Consider the following 18,357-nt stretch of genomic DNA (forward strand, 5'->3'; position numbering starts at 1 on the left):
CTCAGAAAACCTCAGTTTAAGCCACTGGCCCTGCAGAACTCTCGATTCTTCTTTGCAGCATATCCAAAGCCTTTACCACAGAGAGGCATGTATAGAGAGGTATACATAGGCAGCCAGGAAAGGTCAGCCACTCACACTGACTACACAACACAGATTCAGATGTGAAAGGGAAGTTCACAGAGAGCACAGCTCTCTCTTGGTACTTTGAGACGTCTAGGTGCTGAGCCTCGTTAATTTAGATTGGATTACACGTCGGTTTGTGGAGCTACAGTGAACAGAGTGCTGTACACATAACGCTATACTTCTTATGCTGTCTGCTCTCATTTACATGTGGACATCCATCTCCCAGACTGTTGCTGCAGATGGATGTTGTGTGCCTTGGAAATAATCCCCCCCCCTTATTCATATGGAGGAATTTTGCTGCACCCTTGTTTTTTAAATGATGCCCTGCTTTACCTTCAAGCAGCTTCACATACAGAATATTCACTGCAGATCAGAACTCGTCAGTGCAGCTGCAGTGTTGTACTGAACGGCGCTGAGCAGCATTACTGGTTTCGTGCCTTGTTCAAGGACACATCAGTGGTAGTTGTTGAGAGAGGCAACAACTGTTCCTTCCACATTTCCAGATTTCCACATTGAAAATCTGTCCAGGGATTTGAACCTGAAGAACATTTAATCACACACTTGCTAGTTGTAACTGATTCAATTTGCTTTGCTATTTCACTCTCTTTTTTTTTGTTTGCAAGCTATTTCCTTTCAAAACAATTTGCTCAAATTCAGCAGCCAGCTATTGCAAGCTGATTTTGTAATAATGATGATGTCCAGAGTTGGCCCATATTACTGTACAATACTCTTGTTAAGGGAGATGTAAAGATTTAGCCATTTGTACCAAGATAGATCTTTCTTTAGTGCTGTTTTATAGCATTATTGGATTTACTGCCTTCATTTGTTAGGCATTTAATCACAGATTTGGCCAAAACAGTCACTCCAGTTTCTCTATTAAAATGGTCTCTTAAATGTATTTCCAAAAAAATGTACTCCACTTGTAATATCATGCCAAATTATACAGTATATTGACACTAAAATTTCAAAGTACACATACCATGCCAGGATTATCTCCAAAACCTATTGGCAACTATGTGTGATCATTTCTTCAGTTCTACAGCATTTAAGATCAGACTTAAATCTCTTCATAAAAAAGATATCATGTATATAGTAGAGCCTGATACATTTGAAATACATTGATGTAGACAAATGCTAAAAAAAATATGATGGACAGGATTTTGTGCTTTTTTGTGGTTCCCATATCACTCTTGGGGAAGCTACTTCGAAAGGGAAGTAGTTACAGAAAATATGCTATCTACTTCTGGCAAAAAGCTAGATGACAAGATCAATTCCAGTCTAATATCCGCGCACAGACTTGAAACAGGGAAACGGCTAGCCTGGCTCTGCCAAAAGCCAAAGTATAAAAACAACCATTTGCTAGGTGGTTATGTCCTGTTTCTTTGTTACCTGGAAGCAGTTACTTAGTTCAGCTGCCTTCTCACTCTTTCTCTGCTTCATCCGGTCAATCCAGACCGCTTGATTGATTCTATCCTCAGTAAGAAGTGTGGAGAAAGAAAGTGGGTAAGTGCAACAGTAGAATCTGCAGGGGTGATCAAGCAATATTTAAGTAATATCTGAGCTTTTTAGTCTTCAAGAGAAAAAGGATGAAGTAACTTAGCAGGGTCATTACACTGACAGACATCACTATAAAGTGCCTTTGGTGTCCTCATCAGACTTCAAGAACATATGCATTATCATTTTGTGGTTTTATTATAACTGGACAAACATTTACACACATATCAGTACATATAATAATAATGAAATGTGTGTTCATACACAAAACTTTCTGTCTCAAAGGGACTTTTTTTTACTGATTTTGCTATAGCACTTAGTTGTGTAACCCCATTACTTAAGAAGCTTAAACATAACTCACGACCGAAAATTGGACATGATTTGGAAAATAGCTAAGCTACACAATAGCAACGGACAAATGCATTACATGAAGCACCATGACTCCCCAACATTATGGACAGGGGGACAAGATTTTCCAAATTGGGCCCCTCATCCACACCCACTCCAGCACTACCACCACCGCCCACCAAACCACCATTAGCTCTAATACCAACACGGAAGATTTTAAATAAGCTCTTGTACCAGTGTTACAGACACATCCAGGCCATGCTTTGCTTTGGATAAATATACTCAATATCATGATACATGCTGATATGGGTGGATAGGCCAATATCAGCAATCATATATCAATACATTCAGTCTTGCTCTATTATTAGTTGACCTCAAAAACAGTATGGGGATTTTAGGTTTTCATACATGAACACTCCTATTGTCTTAAATCAAGGAGAGCATGAATATTTTATTGTTGAACACTTCAAAAACTGCTAATTAACTACATATTTAGGTGTCCCTGCACCTGCCTCAACAGTGCAGGGATATAAAAAGAAAGAACCACTTCTCTTCCATTGAAACACACACACAAAAAACCCAACTAAGCTGACCATAAAACCTTTAAATCTCTGTTTAAAAGTGGCAAAAGCTGGTCTCAAATTTCACTCCATGCTATTTGAGAGCGAGAGGCACAGGGAGGCTGCACTGCAATTAGGTGTTCAAGTGTTGCTGCAGAGCTCGCAGAGTATTTTAAATCCTCTCAGATTCCTGGGGTGCCGTGCCGGTAATTGCTGGCCTGTTCTTGATTGGAAATGCTTCACTTGTTGCTGCCGTTGCATTGCCGGGTTCTCAGGCCACATTAGTTGCTGCTCCTCTTCTGCACCCTGACCCCTATGGTTTGCAACTTTCATTCCACAGAGAAGCAAGACTGAGCAAAACATTTCCTTCACTGTTTTATTACTGATATATGTTATATATTAGCATAAAGCTTGTGCAGCAGATCCCTCCATGGCTTTGCCCTTTATTAATGCAGGATCATGAAAGGCTCAGATACAGTAAGTGAAACAATCCACTGCATTGATACTGCCTCTGGTGGCTCTTTAGCTCTCACTTCTGAAAGGCTTTCTCAGCATTACTGGAGTCATCCTTTATTTCTGAGGGAGGGCCATGTTTTCTGCCCAGTCATCATCCAGTGTAATATTATGGCACAGTGTGACTCCAAATTGGAGAGAAATCATCAGCTAGGTGGGACGCCGGTACATAACATCCTGATAGATTGATGGAAGTGTTTATATTCATTTTGTTCTCTCCCTCTTCTGTGTCTCTTCCGGTCTCTCTCACCACAGGTCAGGAGCGGCCATGCCATTTGGCTGTTTAACAATCGGGGAGAAGAAGGATTATAACAATCCTTCAGACGTGACAGATAAATATGATCTGGGTCAGATTGTTAAATCGTAAGTATCTCAGCAACTTCTTGACTTTTGAATTATGCATTATTAGGGGTTCGAGCCACAGGCTGTATAAAACATGGACATCGTCTCCATGACGTGACCAGAATGTTTCTGAAAAGTCAAACTAAAGCTAAAAGTGGGTGGCTCTGGTTGACACCATCTTGGCAGTGCCTGACTCTTCCTACCTCCCGATTAATCCAAAAAAGGGGCTGGCTGACCAGTGAGCAACTTTGAGGACAGCCAGCTGTCACTCAAACCATGTCCTTATGCATAACTTAAAGCCTTAAATACAATCCTGTGAGATGGTACATGTTAGTCATATGACATTTTGAATGCTTTTCAATTTTCAATTAATTGTGTGCAACTGCTTCCCTAGAAATATGACCCTAACGGACCTAATGTTGGTGCTGTAATTAGCACAAAACTGTGATGTTTGGCCATGCTCCTCACACTATAAGCCTGATTGGCTTGAAATTTGGCACACATATCCAGCTCCACCTGATTCAGATTTTATCAGACCACTGAATGGGCATTATCACTGTTATCAGCCCATAGGTATGGGCAAGTTGAGGGTCTGTTCTGCCTGCTAATAGGGCCAGGAGGTGCCCATTTAAGGGGCAGTTTCATTAACATGCTGTTCAACAGCGCTCAATAAAGGCATTTGTAATTATAAGCAATGTCAAGTGGCTTTATGGCGTGTGAAAGTAAAGGGGGGAGCAAAGGAAACAGTGTATAAAGAATGGATGGGTCAAACAAACCCAGGACTCTTATGTCAAAAGTTGACAATGTTAACACACAATGTGTGTTAAGTCTTTACATTAACAACCTAATTGTGTCACTTCCAGTACTCATGATGTCCTTGTAACTGTTTAACTTCAAGCATTTACTTGCATTTATTTAACTTTATAAATGATATGTTATAACACCTAACCAGGAAGTTTTTTGCCCAAACATTAGAGAAGTATCTTTGCAGCATAATCATAAGGAAACTCCTGCTTTTTAACAAAACACAACCACCTTCTTAACCTGCCAGCAGGTGGAACAGTTCAAATTCTGTGAGAACCTATGTTCCTATGTCTCCTCTTACTGCTCCTAATGGGATTTACAAGAATCCACTGACCCTAAATGAAAATAACATCTGAGCTGTCAATCATGTCAGTGAGTGCTGTGGTCAAACTGTCAGACTGTAGGTGGTGCTGATCAAATATGAGTCATGGCTGTGTTACTGCATTGCATATTTCTGGCCTCAAATGTTTTCAGAAAAAATGTAATGTTTTCCATTTTGGAAATAAGTAACAAAGAAAGGAGAAAGAGCGTGGCCCAGCACAAATTTTGTCGTAAATGAATGAGCATTGTCCAAAAAACATGTCTTTAATACAGAAACTATCAAAGCTGTCTATCCAGTTTCTGAAAGTCTGCGCTGGCGTGAACCCTGGAATTGATGCTTTATGCTTTATTGTCTTCTTCTTTTTTTGATCCATCTTAATATCCCTGCACATAATCCTCAAATGCCATAAAATGCTTTTTTTCAGGGAGGAGTTCTGCGAGATTTTCAGGGCCAAGGACAAAACTACAATGAAAATGTATACATGTAAAAAGTTCCTGAAAAAAGATGGAAGGAAAGTCCGCAAGGCAGCAAAAAATGAGATCCTCATCTTAAAGATGTAAGTTATTCATTGTGATTAATGTTCTCTGGAGTCAAGATATCTGTGTTAAATAGTGCATGGTTAGTTTTGTGATGAGACTGTCAACTTCTTGTTTTGTTTTTTCTGCTTTCCCTGTTTCTTCTTCTCAAATACCATTTCACAGACAACAACAATTTTTAAAAAGAGAAAACAAATCTTGGTGCCTGCTTTAATAAGAAAAGTCAAGCGAGCCTCATTTTGCTGAGTGATCACACACAGTGAGCTGTGTTTCTAAGAACCTTGTTTATCTCAACTTCTCTGTGATTATCTAACTTTCAGGTAAAAACCCAAATTAGCATAACCCAGGCCTTATCAGACAATTTGTCGCTGACAGCAAGTGAAGCAGTGAAGCAAGATGAATATGAAAGTGTGACTTCTTTATTAGAAGCCTTTCAAAACATGAACTCATCTTCCTCTGAAAATTACCCCTCAGACACCTCGATAACAGAGATGTGCACTGCGTCTGCTTTTTTATGGTCTAATCATCAGTGGGGGGTTGGAGTGAATAATCAAATATGATGACATTGTCAAAGGCTAAGGATAATTGCTGGCAAAACATCAAATGCAGTCTTGAATATGAAATACTTGAATATCGACATTAGAAAAGAAAAGAGGTGTTTATTCAAGTATTAATCATCATACATTTTTTATTGTTATGACTTAGAAACTTTAGAAAGGCTGTTTTCACATTAATCTGCTGAAGGGGAAAGTTTCCATGAGTTTAACTTTAACCTCAATTTGATTCATAGATATTCATAGATTCTGGAGGTTTTTAATGATGGAGAAGGAGTAGATGTAATTTGAAGAATTTTTAATGAGGCAATTTAACTTTTTTTGGTGTGGAAAAAAAACACATTTTCCAAGCAGAGTATTTTTATATGCATCTTAAAATATGTCTGGCAGAGAGTGTGTTAGATTTTTTTTCTGCTGGCAATACTTCACAGTTAATTAACAGACCAATCCTATGGAAGTACTGAAAAAGGAAAACAGTGTTGGCCAATACATGCAGCGCACTCACACGGTTTGCAAAAATGACTCTAGTCCCCTAACTATTTTCAGTGTTATCACCTGGTTTAATAAGCATTATCAGCCTGACAGATATGGGTTACAAGGGACCTGCTATACCTACTAGAAGGTTCGGATGACTGTTATCTTCTATTCATATGAAGCTTTCGCAGTTTTAAACAAAATGTAGAATAACGTATAAACAATAATGATCTTAGTTTGTGTTAAAATAAGTAATTTGTTACTTAGGTTTCACTTTCATTTTAATGTGGGACATTAACAGCAGTCTCCGTCTATGCTGATCACCTCCCTATGGGGATGTTATCGCTCTTTACACCTCATATACTATATGAGATAATAATAATTATTATATGAATAATGAACTTATCACAACAGCACAAACCATTTTCAGTTATTACTTAGAAAGTTTGGGTCAAATTGGCCGAAAGTAAATGGATTTCAGGCGCAGAGAATGAGCTGAAAATAATTAATTATTTCTTAATCTCGAGATAACAAAGCTCATTTTCTCATGATAAGTGTGTGTGTGTGTGTGTCTGTGTGTGCGTGTGTGAAGCATGTGTATCTGGAGGAGTGTGCGCGCTTATGCGCACGTGTGTGTGTGTGTGTATGTGTGTGTATGACTAAAATCACATAAAGTTATTTGTGTTTGTGTGTGTGTGTGTGTGCGTGCGTGTATCTGTAACTGTAATCACATCAAAGGATCAAAGGCTTTGGGGTTGACCAATCAGAGCAGAGCAATCAACAGAATTAACTGCCGCTGTAGAATGTACCGGAACAGTGACAGCAGATAGAGGTGGACAGACTGGAATATCTGGCCTCGAACAGAAAGCATTTTTGGCAAAACCATAATACCTATCATTGATCCGACTTCACTTTGAGTGTCCTGAGTTCTTCCTGAACAGCAACATATGTTTTTTGTGAAGAAAAATGAAGAAATAGCTTTGTAAGAGCGATCTGAAAAACTGTTAAATATGGTTTTCTACAGAAATCTTCCTGCGTTTTTAATATGGGAGTCAATGGGGCTGTTGGTGCGTGTTGGTGGTGCATCTGTGCGTCCTACACCCAAACTATAACTCTGACAGCTTTACCAGAGGATTGTGAGTGAGAAGACAAATTTTCCTACGTTTCTATGTATAAATTATTTCTATAGAGAGGAATTTGCGGCCTGGAGCACAGTTTTCAAATTTATTTTTTGACAATTTTTTTTCTCCCTCTACACTCAGCGATGATGTCACACACTGTGACACGAACATTCCATGCAATACACACCCATTATAATCTCAGAATTTCTCCAAAAATGATCATGGTCATTGAACAGGGATTGATAAAAAACTATATGACCTATCGAAACGTGGATTAATACACCAATACACAAGCCTACTCGATTTTTTTCGGCAGTCCCATTCACTTCAATGCAAAATTTTGGGCAGTTTTTCGCAATGGAAGTCGGAAAAAAATTCATATTCCGTAGAGAAAATAATAACACACCGATCCCAGTCAAACCGCACGCCCTGAGCACTGCGATTGCCCCGTGGCCCTAATTACAAGCACATCCATTCTGGGCATCTGCACATTGTAATCTGCTGAACTACTTTCACTTTGTACAGTTTTATTTGAAATAACGTGCTACTTTTTACTACTTTGTCTTGGCTCCTGTTTTAACGGACATGTAAATTACAGTTATGTAACACTGCACCTGTCAGTGCTCAAACAAAATGATAATGATGCATAAATGTCTCAAATCTCAGTACATTCATTGAGTAACCTATTGAGTCTTGTATGAATGAGGAATCGATTTTAGACAGAGCTTTGGTCCTTTTGAACCCTTTTGTCCACATTAAGCTCAATTTAAGAAATGGTGAGAACAATACTGAAAGCAGTAGAACATTTTGTATAGTAACTGGGTGATTGACAGGTAGGAACAACTCTGTAATCTCAAATATTGTACCTTTATTTCAGCTGGTCAGCACCATGCTGCTGCTTGGTTGTCATAGCCACATGGATACATCAGATTAGATACAGGTGGAGTCAGCAAGAGTCATCATGCACTCTTGCTGTGTCTCTGTGATGACTGTGGTGTGATATTCATGTGGATTACAGCAGGTCTTTACATGATTCCTTCAAATGACAGAATGACTGATGCAAACACCATCACCCAACTCCTAACATCTCTCTCTCTCTCTCTCTCTCTCTCTCTCTCTCTCTCTCTCTCTCTCTGTCTTGTGCTTTGTGACAAATCTCCTCAGGGTGAAGCATCCCAATATTCTCCAGCTGGTGGATGTCTTCGAGACCAAAAAAGAGTACTTCCTCTTCCTTGAACTGTGAGTTCAGATGTCTGATGAGCGAGGGGAAAAGGTTCTCTGCTCGTCTTTACAGTAGCTTGGGCCCGCTCAACTCTATATGTGTTGATTATACACTCGTGGGGAATGAGCTGTTGTAGCCTGAGGCCCTGTAGATATGAGAACGGCTCTGAACTCCACTCATTTGGTATTCAGATATGATTGCTTGCTAGCTGCTCCATTCTCATCAGCATGTGTTCTTGAGGAATTTGATGCATTTCCATGGATATACTAAATGCATGATACTCGTCTCCTCCTTTGAGGATACTTGATTTGTGGGTTTAGGAATTCTACTTGGAAGGAAAATGATCAAACACCAAAGAAACATCTGTGGGGAAATGATTAAAACCATTTCCCTTAAATAGGTGGGTGTTGTGTAATCTTGTCAAAAAAATGTTATTCTTGGAACAGTGTAATTAACATTTCACAATGAATATACAACGTAAAATTACAATTCGAGGTAATAATTACCAGATCTTTTTTCCCCCTGAATAGTAGGGAGCAGATGGAAACAGGGAAACATGGGGGATGGCAGAAAGGTTCCAAGTTTGATTTTGACGGATAACATTGCAATGGTGTGAATCTTCCAATGCTGAGAGAAAATCATACTAATAACTACCTTCTTTTACCACAGTGCAACAGGCAGAGAGGTGTTCGACTGGATCCTGGATCAAGGCTACTACTCAGAGCGGGACACCAGCAACGTGGTGCGCCAGGTGTTGGAGGCTGTCGCCTACCTTCACTCTCTGCACATCGTTCACAGAAACCTCAAGGTAACATGCTACAAAAGTGCAGATTCACTTCTTGTAGGCAGAAGTAAACAAGGTGCCATGACTGTGGAGGCAGCTCACCAAGAAATAAAACTGTAACCCATGTAAAGGATTTCACTTTTTATCCACTTTACCACAAGAAAGTACTGAGGAGATCCAGTGGAATCAGTTATATACAGTTATAATAGACAGCTACAGTAGATGACTGTTCTTTGCGGTTGTCTTTGTATCAGCTGTTTAAAGGTGATGAAAAGTAGTGGATATGATTGGCCATGATTGTCACAATCTCTTGCATGCCAACCTATAATATACGGTAACATATTTATTATTAGTAGAATTCCAGTGCATAATAAATATGAATATGCAGTATAAAAATGTTGGTGCCATGAAACAAATAAGGTGCAATGAACAGTGTGCATAAAAAACACATAACATGCATAATGACGGTATGTAATGAACCAGACTATTTGTTATTGTACAGTGTGATGGCATGTGGCAGGAAAGATTTTTTATAACTATCCCTTTGACAGCGGAGCTGGAGCAGCCTGTGAGAGAAGGTGCTCCGCTGTCTTTCTACTGTGTGATGGAGAGGGTGCTGATCATTTTCCATGATGGACAGCAGTTTGTTCAGTGTTCTCCTCTCCACCATGGTCTCAAAAGTCTCCAGCCTGAGACCAAGTACAGAGCCAGCCTTCTTGATAATTTTATCAAGTCTGTTGGTGTCGCTGGCTCTGATGCTGCTGCCCCAACACACAGCAGCAAAGAAAATGGCACTGGCAACAACAGACTGGTAAAAGATCTCCAACATCTTGCTGCACACATTGAAGGATCTCAGCTTCCTCAGGAAATAGAGTCTGTTCAGCCCCTTCTTGTGCATAGCCTCTGTGTTAGATTTCCAGTCCAGTCTATTGCCAATCACCACTCCGAGGTATTTGTAGTCCTCCACCTCCTCCACCACCAATACACTGACAAAATGAAACTGACTGGCTCTAATTTGGTTTGATTTCTCTTATTCTCCACTGGATAATTAAACTTTTAGATGTTTTCAGTCTGCTTATTATAATTTTCAGAAAATGTTCTCCTGACTGAAATTTAACCTTCTAAAAGTTCTCTAGATGATGAACTATAACAACAAAAGAAATTAATCATGAATATTACATCAAGTGTTGTCATTGTGATAACTATTTTTCAGTTGGAGAACTTGGTTTACTACAATCGCCTGAAGCACTCGAAAATAGTCATCAGCGACTTCCATCTTGCCAAGCTGGAGAACGGACTAATCAAAGACCCCTGTGGGACACCAGAGTACCTGGGTGAGGATATCAGTTCATTAAGTAGCAAATAAGACATTGTGGAAAATGTGATGTGGCAGCCTGTTGTGGCTTTGAAACTCAGAAATGTAATGATGTTTTTGTTCTTGTGTGCAGCTCCAGAGGTGGTTGGCAGACAGCGATATGGCAGGCCTGTGGACTGTTGGGCAACAGGTGTCATCATGTACATACTGTAAGTTGTGACATAAAAGAAGAAGAAGAGTTTATATAAAGCCACTCAGTGGTTTCAGACTTTGTTGATTTGGGTAAAAAATAATAAGCCCTGCTCTTTTTTATGTTTGCTACCTCAGGCTGTCAGGCAACCCTCCTTTCTACGATGAAACCGATGACGATGATTATGAGAACCATGACAAGAACCTGTTCCGAAAGATCCTGGCAGGCGACTATGAGTTTGACTCTCCATACTGGGATGAAATCTCAGATTCAGGTACTTTTAAAATAAAGTTAAAGCTGTGAAGGAACACAATGACAGCTTTCTGGGTAAACATTTCAAACTCAAAAGAGTTTCTCTTTTTCTTACCCGCAGAGTGGCCAAATGTGTCAGATTTATGTCCATCAGGAGAACAATCCCTTTTTTGTTGAATTTCTTCTGTGTGATTTTTCACTGACAGCTAAGAGTCTGGTTGCTCGTCTGATGGAGGTGGATCAAGACCAGAGACTGACAGCCCAGGAGGCTATAAACCATGAATGGTAGGAGGCAGAGCTTTGATATATTGTGCAGACCATTTAAACCGCAGCAGTGTGATCAGACTATTCATGTGATCACAACAGCTACAAAAGGGCAGACTCTTTCTTGTTTGATGTGTCTCTTAAAATCACAGTGAGAAACTTCTTAGTTCACTTTAAAAGGCGAATGGGTGCTCTCAGTGAGTGCTCAGCATTGTTAGGCTGCAACATACCACAGCAACAGTACTGATGCTTTACACAACAATAAACCAAAGCTGCCTGCCACATTAGAAGTGTGGCTCTAGAGATAGCAATGTCTGCATTTGCATATCTGAAACAAATATCAGATAGTTTTGCAAAAGATTTAACACAGAGATTCATGGTTCCCAGACAACACATTTCGTTGACTTTAGTGCCACCAGCAGGTTGACTAATGACAAATATACACTCATGCTCCACACATTGTCAGACCAGATGCATCTGCCAGAGCAAATAAAACATAGATTAATCTGGTTCCCGGGCTATCATATAATTTATAATGAGCTGTGTTTCTGGCTGTCTGATGAATGTAAGTCCACTGTTCCCCTTCTTTTAGCTCAGTTTTTGGTGTCTACCAACTCCTGAGGGAAATATCTGTTTCTGTACAGCTAAATGCTCCACTACACATTCACCAGCTAGTTGTAGCTGTATCAGTCTGCTTGTCTGTAGGTGCATTAAAGTACAAGGATCTTCCACATCTTTGGGGCACACAGAGCAAGAGAGCACAAGAGGCTTCTGCAGACTACTTACGGTTTAGCATTCTGCTAACTTGACCAAAGAGATCAAATTGTGATACTGGAACGAGTGATTTCAAGATATACGGACCCAGAAGTTATTCCAAAGTTAGGCTTCAAAATCTGGCGCTCTTCCTGTGGGGTGGTGCTGGTATTGATTATAGCTTATTTAACTCATATATATATATAAGAAACTAAACATTATGCACATTGACCTGTTGATCTTGTTATTGTGATGTTCAGTGTGTGATGTTAGAATTTACCTCATCAGTGAAGCCTGAGATGACCCTTTTCTTCGTAAGTGGTCCTAGTGTAACCACAATAACGGCCTCTGTGGCATTCCAGTGTGGAAAAAAAACAAAAAAACAAAAAACATTTTTAGACACCTTGTTGTGTATTATGTTGGTAGTTCCTTTATTGCTACTGTTTGAAGACACTAACTGAGCATTACGGTGTTGAAAAGGCATAGATGAATCACTTTCTTCAACCACTGACTGAGGCATTTTCAGCTAATTATACATTTTAGGAACACAAATCGATTGTCACAGGGACAAAAACTAGGAGAAAAAGGCTCAAGCTGAAAAATAATTACAATAATCCTGAAAGGTTAAACAGTTGCTACAAAAGTTTGCCAGTCAATAAAATGAACAACAAATTGAGTAATACTGTGTGCAGCAGCCCGTGGCATCCAAAGATAGGGGAAGCAAAAAGCTCTGTTGTGAAGTTGTGCTTTTCCCATTTTCTACAACAGGATCTCCGGCGGTGCAGCTTCAGATAAGAACATCAAGGAAAATGTTTGTGCACAAATAGAGAAGAACTTTGCCCGAGCTAAATGGAAGGTAAGCCCTTTTGTTCTCTCTTCCAGAGGGGTCTTCTTCACAAGGTAGTTATGTGGTCCTTGAAGAGGAAAGTTTAGGAGTGCAGTGTTTTATAACAGCAATGGCAGTCCGACGTGAGTCTATGTTCAGTTTGTTCTCCCTCCTCCTACAGAAAGCCGTCCGGGTCACCACCATCATGAAGAGACTGCGAGCACCTGAGCACAGTGACTCGAAGGCAACCAGCCCAGCGGCCGGCGCCCCGGCAGCAGACGCCGCAGCAGAAGCTCCCCAGGCCGCCACCGACCCCTCTGCTCCTACATCTACTGCAACACCCGAAGGAGCGCCCGCTGCCGTCACAGAGCTCCCTGCTGGATCGGAGATAAGCCAACCGGCGCCGGAGGCAGCAGCCGGGGCGGTCGTCTCAGCCGGGGAGCCACAGCAACCAAGCCCGGCGCCGCAGGATGCCGAGCCCGCATCTCGTTGTAACGGAGAAGCTTCGGCTGCTCTCCACGCAGCCACTGAGGCCGGGGACGAGCAGGGTTAGAAGCCACCCCACCCCCACCCGTCCCTGTGTGACCTCTGCAGTCCCAACCAACTCCTGCACACTGTACATTAGCTGCTAGCATGGTGACACTGACTCTGCTTCTCTCTCACTTGCAGCATTAGTATCATCTCATGGAGGCTGTGTGCTACCTTTCCTGAGTGCTGCGTCGATTTCTTTCTAACACGTATTGTGTCTTTTTTCACTGACCCTCCGGTGTTTTATGTCAGCTTATATAAAAACCACGTCTATCTCCGCACACTTGAGTTTTGGGGGTGAAAACAGATCTGCTGTCAAGCTGCGGCTCACAGCAAAAGTCTTCTTTCTGATTCTTCTCTTAGTGATAAGAGAATATGTGAAGACATAATTGTGCTGAAAAACGGCTTTGATTCCTTTTTAATGAGCCAACTTGGGAAACTTCTCTCTGCCAGTCTTGCGATTACAGTATTTGTTCTTAGAATCAGTAGAAAAGTTTTGCTTCGGATATTTTGACCTTGTACCGTGATACTCAGTAAGTGCTGGTCCTCACACTTGAAGAAGATCACATATGGTTATCTCTCTTATCTGTTCTCGTCTACACTAAGCAGTTATTGTACATAAAATCATGCTGAGATTGGTGACTGAGGGTGGCGAGCTCTTTTAACATTTTATCAGTAGGCCATATCTGTAAAACTATTTCAACATGGCAGTAATTCCCTTTTCACTCGTAACAATAATGATTATATCTACAATTGAATTTCCATACGATGAAAAATGGATCATAAATAATAAGTAGTGGTGAACCCTTTCACCGTCCGCTTCATATTACAGTTTTGGTGCAACCGCTTTCAGTTCAATGCGGAAAGTTTTTGGCATAAAGCGGGGCGCTACAGATCTCAGTATGCAAAGAAAGTTAACTATTGTCCGCCTTGGCTAAGAACATTAGGAACATAACTGACACATATTGGCATTTCCCTGCCATGTCTATTCATCAAGTTCTACAGTTCCTGTGTTACTGAAATGAAGTTGGGGGGAGATGATAGTATGGTTCAAGTACTTTAATCATATGCTCAAATCGTGCATCCTTCACAGGCTGCTTATCTTTAGGTATACCCCGAGGCATCAGCCACACATGCTGAACAGTTGCACACGGTTTTCTCTACTACCGTTATTGTCAGAGGTACCACTACATCCCTAATACTCCCTGAAACAATGCTGGTGGGTCCTCTAACTGTACTTTCTCTTGTAAACGTGTTATTTGCTAATTGTGCTAATTGAGAAGTCTTTAACTGGGTTATTGGCGTGAGGCCATTTTTTTCTCACAATAACTTAAATTTGAAAAAATATTTCTGTGCAACTCTTTGTGACTGAAATCTTTGAGGCTTAAATGAGCCATACAGCACATACATGCCCCAGACAATGACTAGCAGACTAAATGGGTCAGCAATCAGTGATGGGCCCCAAAAACCCTGATCAGAGCACCAGTAATGGCTAAGAGACACTCTATTCTGACTATTTATTAAATAATTGTAAATATAATTCATTCATTCATTCCTTATCCTTAACCGACTACCTGAACTTGGGTCACAAGGGTCTAGAGCCAATACCAGCTGATATTGGGTTAGAGGCTGGGTACACCCTGGACAGGTCTCCACTCGCTCTCATTCATTCCTACGGGCAATTTAGACTCACCAATTTAACCAAAGCTGCATGTCTTTGGACTGCGAGAGTCAAAATATCTTTGTGGACATGTTGGCTTTTTCAAACTAGGGAAGAAGCAGTTGTTAAAATCTAAAATGATTATTATGGCGGCTGACTAAACGTTAAAAGGGCCTGCCACAGACTGGGAGTTATTATGCCCAGTATTGTGTTTTAAACTAGGCAGCTTCACACATAAGCACACACACACATATACACTCTGTTCCTTTCCTAACTTCCTGCTCAGGAAAGAACCTCATAGCTGTAAGTGTAAAGATTCTGTACATAGAGACCTTTGTAGAAGTAGCCAAAACAGCATGCATCCTCACTTTTTGCTGTTCATTTGACATTTACAGCCACCATACCGCCAAACGCCGTCTTATCACAGGCCGCAGCACCCTCGCCTCCTGCCACAAGCCATGCTGAGGCTAATGTTCTTTTCAAAAGCACACTATACATTATGCTGTCTGTTTCCACTCTTAATTTAGCTCCCCTGCTGTCAATGTGCGTTATATGAAAAAAACAAAAACAAAAAAAACAGTCTTCATTACATAGCAGTTCTATGCATCCAAATTAATTTGTAGCTTTTCTTTTTTAGAAACGTCATGACATCTTTTATCATCACATGGCTTTTTTTTAATTGGCTAGCTCTTAGTTAACTTGTATCTACTTCGGTTTCATCATGTCCTTCCTCTGTGTTAGGATATGGACTCAAAATGCCACATATGTCTTAATATTTGGTTGTAACTGTAAAACAATAATGTGCATTAACTGACCACACGCGGCTTTCAAGGGCATCATTTTAACTTTGTGGTAACCAACTCAGCTTTGCTGACCTGTATTGTACTATAAACAATGTATGAAGCACATATTTGACATTTATGAACTTATTACTTATTATTTATATTTTTTTTTATTACCATACCTCTTTTTGCTTTCTTTTTTTTGTTCTTCAACTCTTTTGATCATGTGTTAATGCCATAGATTTTTCTCCTAATACTTGATAAACAGTAATAACAATGGTAACACTTTATAATAACCAACATGAATAATTATATTGCTAATAGTTAAATAAACTTTTGTTAGAGTTAATTTACTGTTAATAAACCATAAAATGATAATAAGTAATTTTACAGTAGATTCGATATGGAAAGATTTTAATTTATTGTTGCACACATTAACACATTTTCATGTTATATTAAGGATTTGTAAATTATTAATTACAAATAATTTGGTCATCATTAACAAATACTTTATATATGACATAAAATATAAAGTGTGCAGCAATAAATTGTTAATAAAGTGTTAATAGTTAACTTTATTAATAATAATTTCATTGTTAACAGTAAACTATCTATTAACTGAAGTTTAATTAGCTATCCATTTACCATTAATTTATGATGGTTATTATAAGGTGTTACCATAACAATCCTCCCTATCCCGTCACTGGTCCCCTGGAGCATTAATAATGAGTTACAGAAGGAGTTTTCTGTAATCACTTTAGAGGAAATTGAGCAATATTCGAATGGCTGCAGAAACTGTGATTCCTGGTGTCCTTTCGATAAAGTCCTGTAAGTACCTGTAAGTACAAGTCTATAGTCCTCGCCAGCTGTCAGGCCCATCAGGGCCACTTAACTAACACATGGCTGCTGTTACATAAGTGTGTGTATGTGTGTGGGGAGGGTAAATAGGACCAGATTTGCCCTTCTGGCTTGTGAGTCCACACACACACACACACACACACGCACACACACACACACACACACACACACACCGAACCACAGGTTTTCATTCGCTGGTCACATAAAGACAGCAGCCACATTAATGTGGAGTCACAAGAGTGCCCTAAAAAAGAAAAAAATCTGTAAGAGAATGAGAAAATGAATGTGGAAATAAAACAAGGAATAAATAAGTGGAAATATGAAGAGAAATTTAATAAAGAACAAGTAAATTGTTCGGTGGGTATATATATAGAGAGAGAGAAATAAATAAGTAAATAAATAAGGAAAATATAATATAAAAATCAAATGTGTTTATTTCTGTATATAATTATTTATGTAATTTAAAAAGTATTTATTTATTGCAAAAATATTCTATTTTTCCTGCATATATTTTATTCATTTTATTTTATATTTTTTTAAACCCTTTATTTTTCCTTATTTTTTTTCCAAATAACATTTATTTTCCCTTTTGTTTTAGCCACATTTATATATTATTCTTTCTTTCTTTCTTTCTTTCTTTCTTTCTTTCTTTCTTTCTTTCTTTCTTTCTTTCTGTCTTTATTTCTATTTCCCCATTTATTTTCTAATTAGTCTTTTTTACAGATTGATTCTCTTTTTAACATTTTTTAATGGCACTCCAGTGACTCCATGCAGTGGATGATATAATAATGTTATGGCTCCCAAGGTCACTTTGTCTGACTCCAATCTGTTGTCAACTGTGAACACCTGTGAATTTATATGAAAATGTGCATTTCAGATTTTAAAAAAGGGGATTTCGACAAAGCTGATCACATTTATAATCTGAAGAAGTTTGACTTTGTTGTTGCAGAGTATTTTATTTATACATGTAATCTCCTTTTGATTTGTGCTGATTGGTGGACAGGCCAGTCATTCAGATTATACCGCTATATCACTTCTTATGTTGTTTAAGATAAATATTTCAACGAGAGGCTTAAACAGAAAAATATCAGATATTTTTATGTGAATAGATTCTTTCATGTCGTCCGTTCTCTTTGTTTAGATGGCAAATAAATACTGTTTGAACACTGTTACACAGTTTAAAGCAATGCTTTTTTCCAATACATTTCTTCACTGTATTTAGTATTCCATGTCTGTTCATTTTGGTATGCACTTACAGGTGTATTTGTAGATGTGATGTTTGCCAGGACCAGTGGTCACCTGTAGGTCCTGTCTTGCATTTGTGAGCTCTGTACCGTACTCCTTGACTGAGTTAATGACTTTGATGGTAATAAAATTCTAAATCATCTGTTTATTCACCTGCAATCCTCATCATTTCTGGTTTGCGGACAGAGGGTGCATAGCGTTATTAAAAAAAATAGTGGGTCGATTGAAGATCTGCAGGATTATTTCGAGAAAATGTGGGAAAGAGCCTGCGTCATCACACTCTGCTTTCCCCCTAACCCGCAGCAGAGCATCTGTGTAACACGCTCTCAATTAGCACAAGCTTAGCAGCCATCCTGGTGGGGTGTGAACTCGTGTTCGAAAAATCCCAGCAGTGCCATTTGGTGACACTTTTCAAGGATACTCGAATTGCATCTCGTTGGAATAATAATGCAGAGAGCTCTCTCTCCGGGCCCTCTGGGGTTTCAAA

General features: G+C 39.5%; 1 protein-coding gene across 1 annotated transcript in view; it reads left to right on the forward strand.

Moving 5' to 3' along the window:
- LOC131968892 (caM kinase-like vesicle-associated protein) overlaps positions 1–18,012 on the forward strand; it is a 48,640-nt gene extending 30,628 nt beyond the window's left edge. The window contains exons 2-11 of the mRNA XM_059329945.1: positions 3,294–3,401; positions 4,931–5,062; positions 8,356–8,430; positions 9,083–9,221; positions 10,411–10,531; positions 10,646–10,721; positions 10,840–10,976; positions 11,161–11,239; positions 12,740–12,827; positions 12,979–18,012. Coding sequence (XP_059185928.1) covers positions 3,307–3,401; positions 4,931–5,062; positions 8,356–8,430; positions 9,083–9,221; positions 10,411–10,531; positions 10,646–10,721; positions 10,840–10,976; positions 11,161–11,239; positions 12,740–12,827; positions 12,979–13,350 — 1,314 coding nt within the window. The 5' untranslated portion in view covers positions 3,294–3,306 and the 3' untranslated portion in view covers positions 13,351–18,012. The remainder of the gene's footprint in view (positions 1–3,293; positions 3,402–4,930; positions 5,063–8,355; positions 8,431–9,082; positions 9,222–10,410; positions 10,532–10,645; positions 10,722–10,839; positions 10,977–11,160; positions 11,240–12,739; positions 12,828–12,978) is intronic.
- The last annotated feature ends 345 nt before the right edge of the window (positions 18,013–18,357 follow it).

Source organism: Centropristis striata, chromosome 3, assembly GCF_030273125.1.
Source record: "Centropristis striata isolate RG_2023a ecotype Rhode Island chromosome 3, C.striata_1.0, whole genome shotgun sequence".
NCBI classification, from domain to species: Eukaryota; Metazoa; Chordata; class Actinopteri; order Perciformes; family Serranidae; genus Centropristis; species Centropristis striata.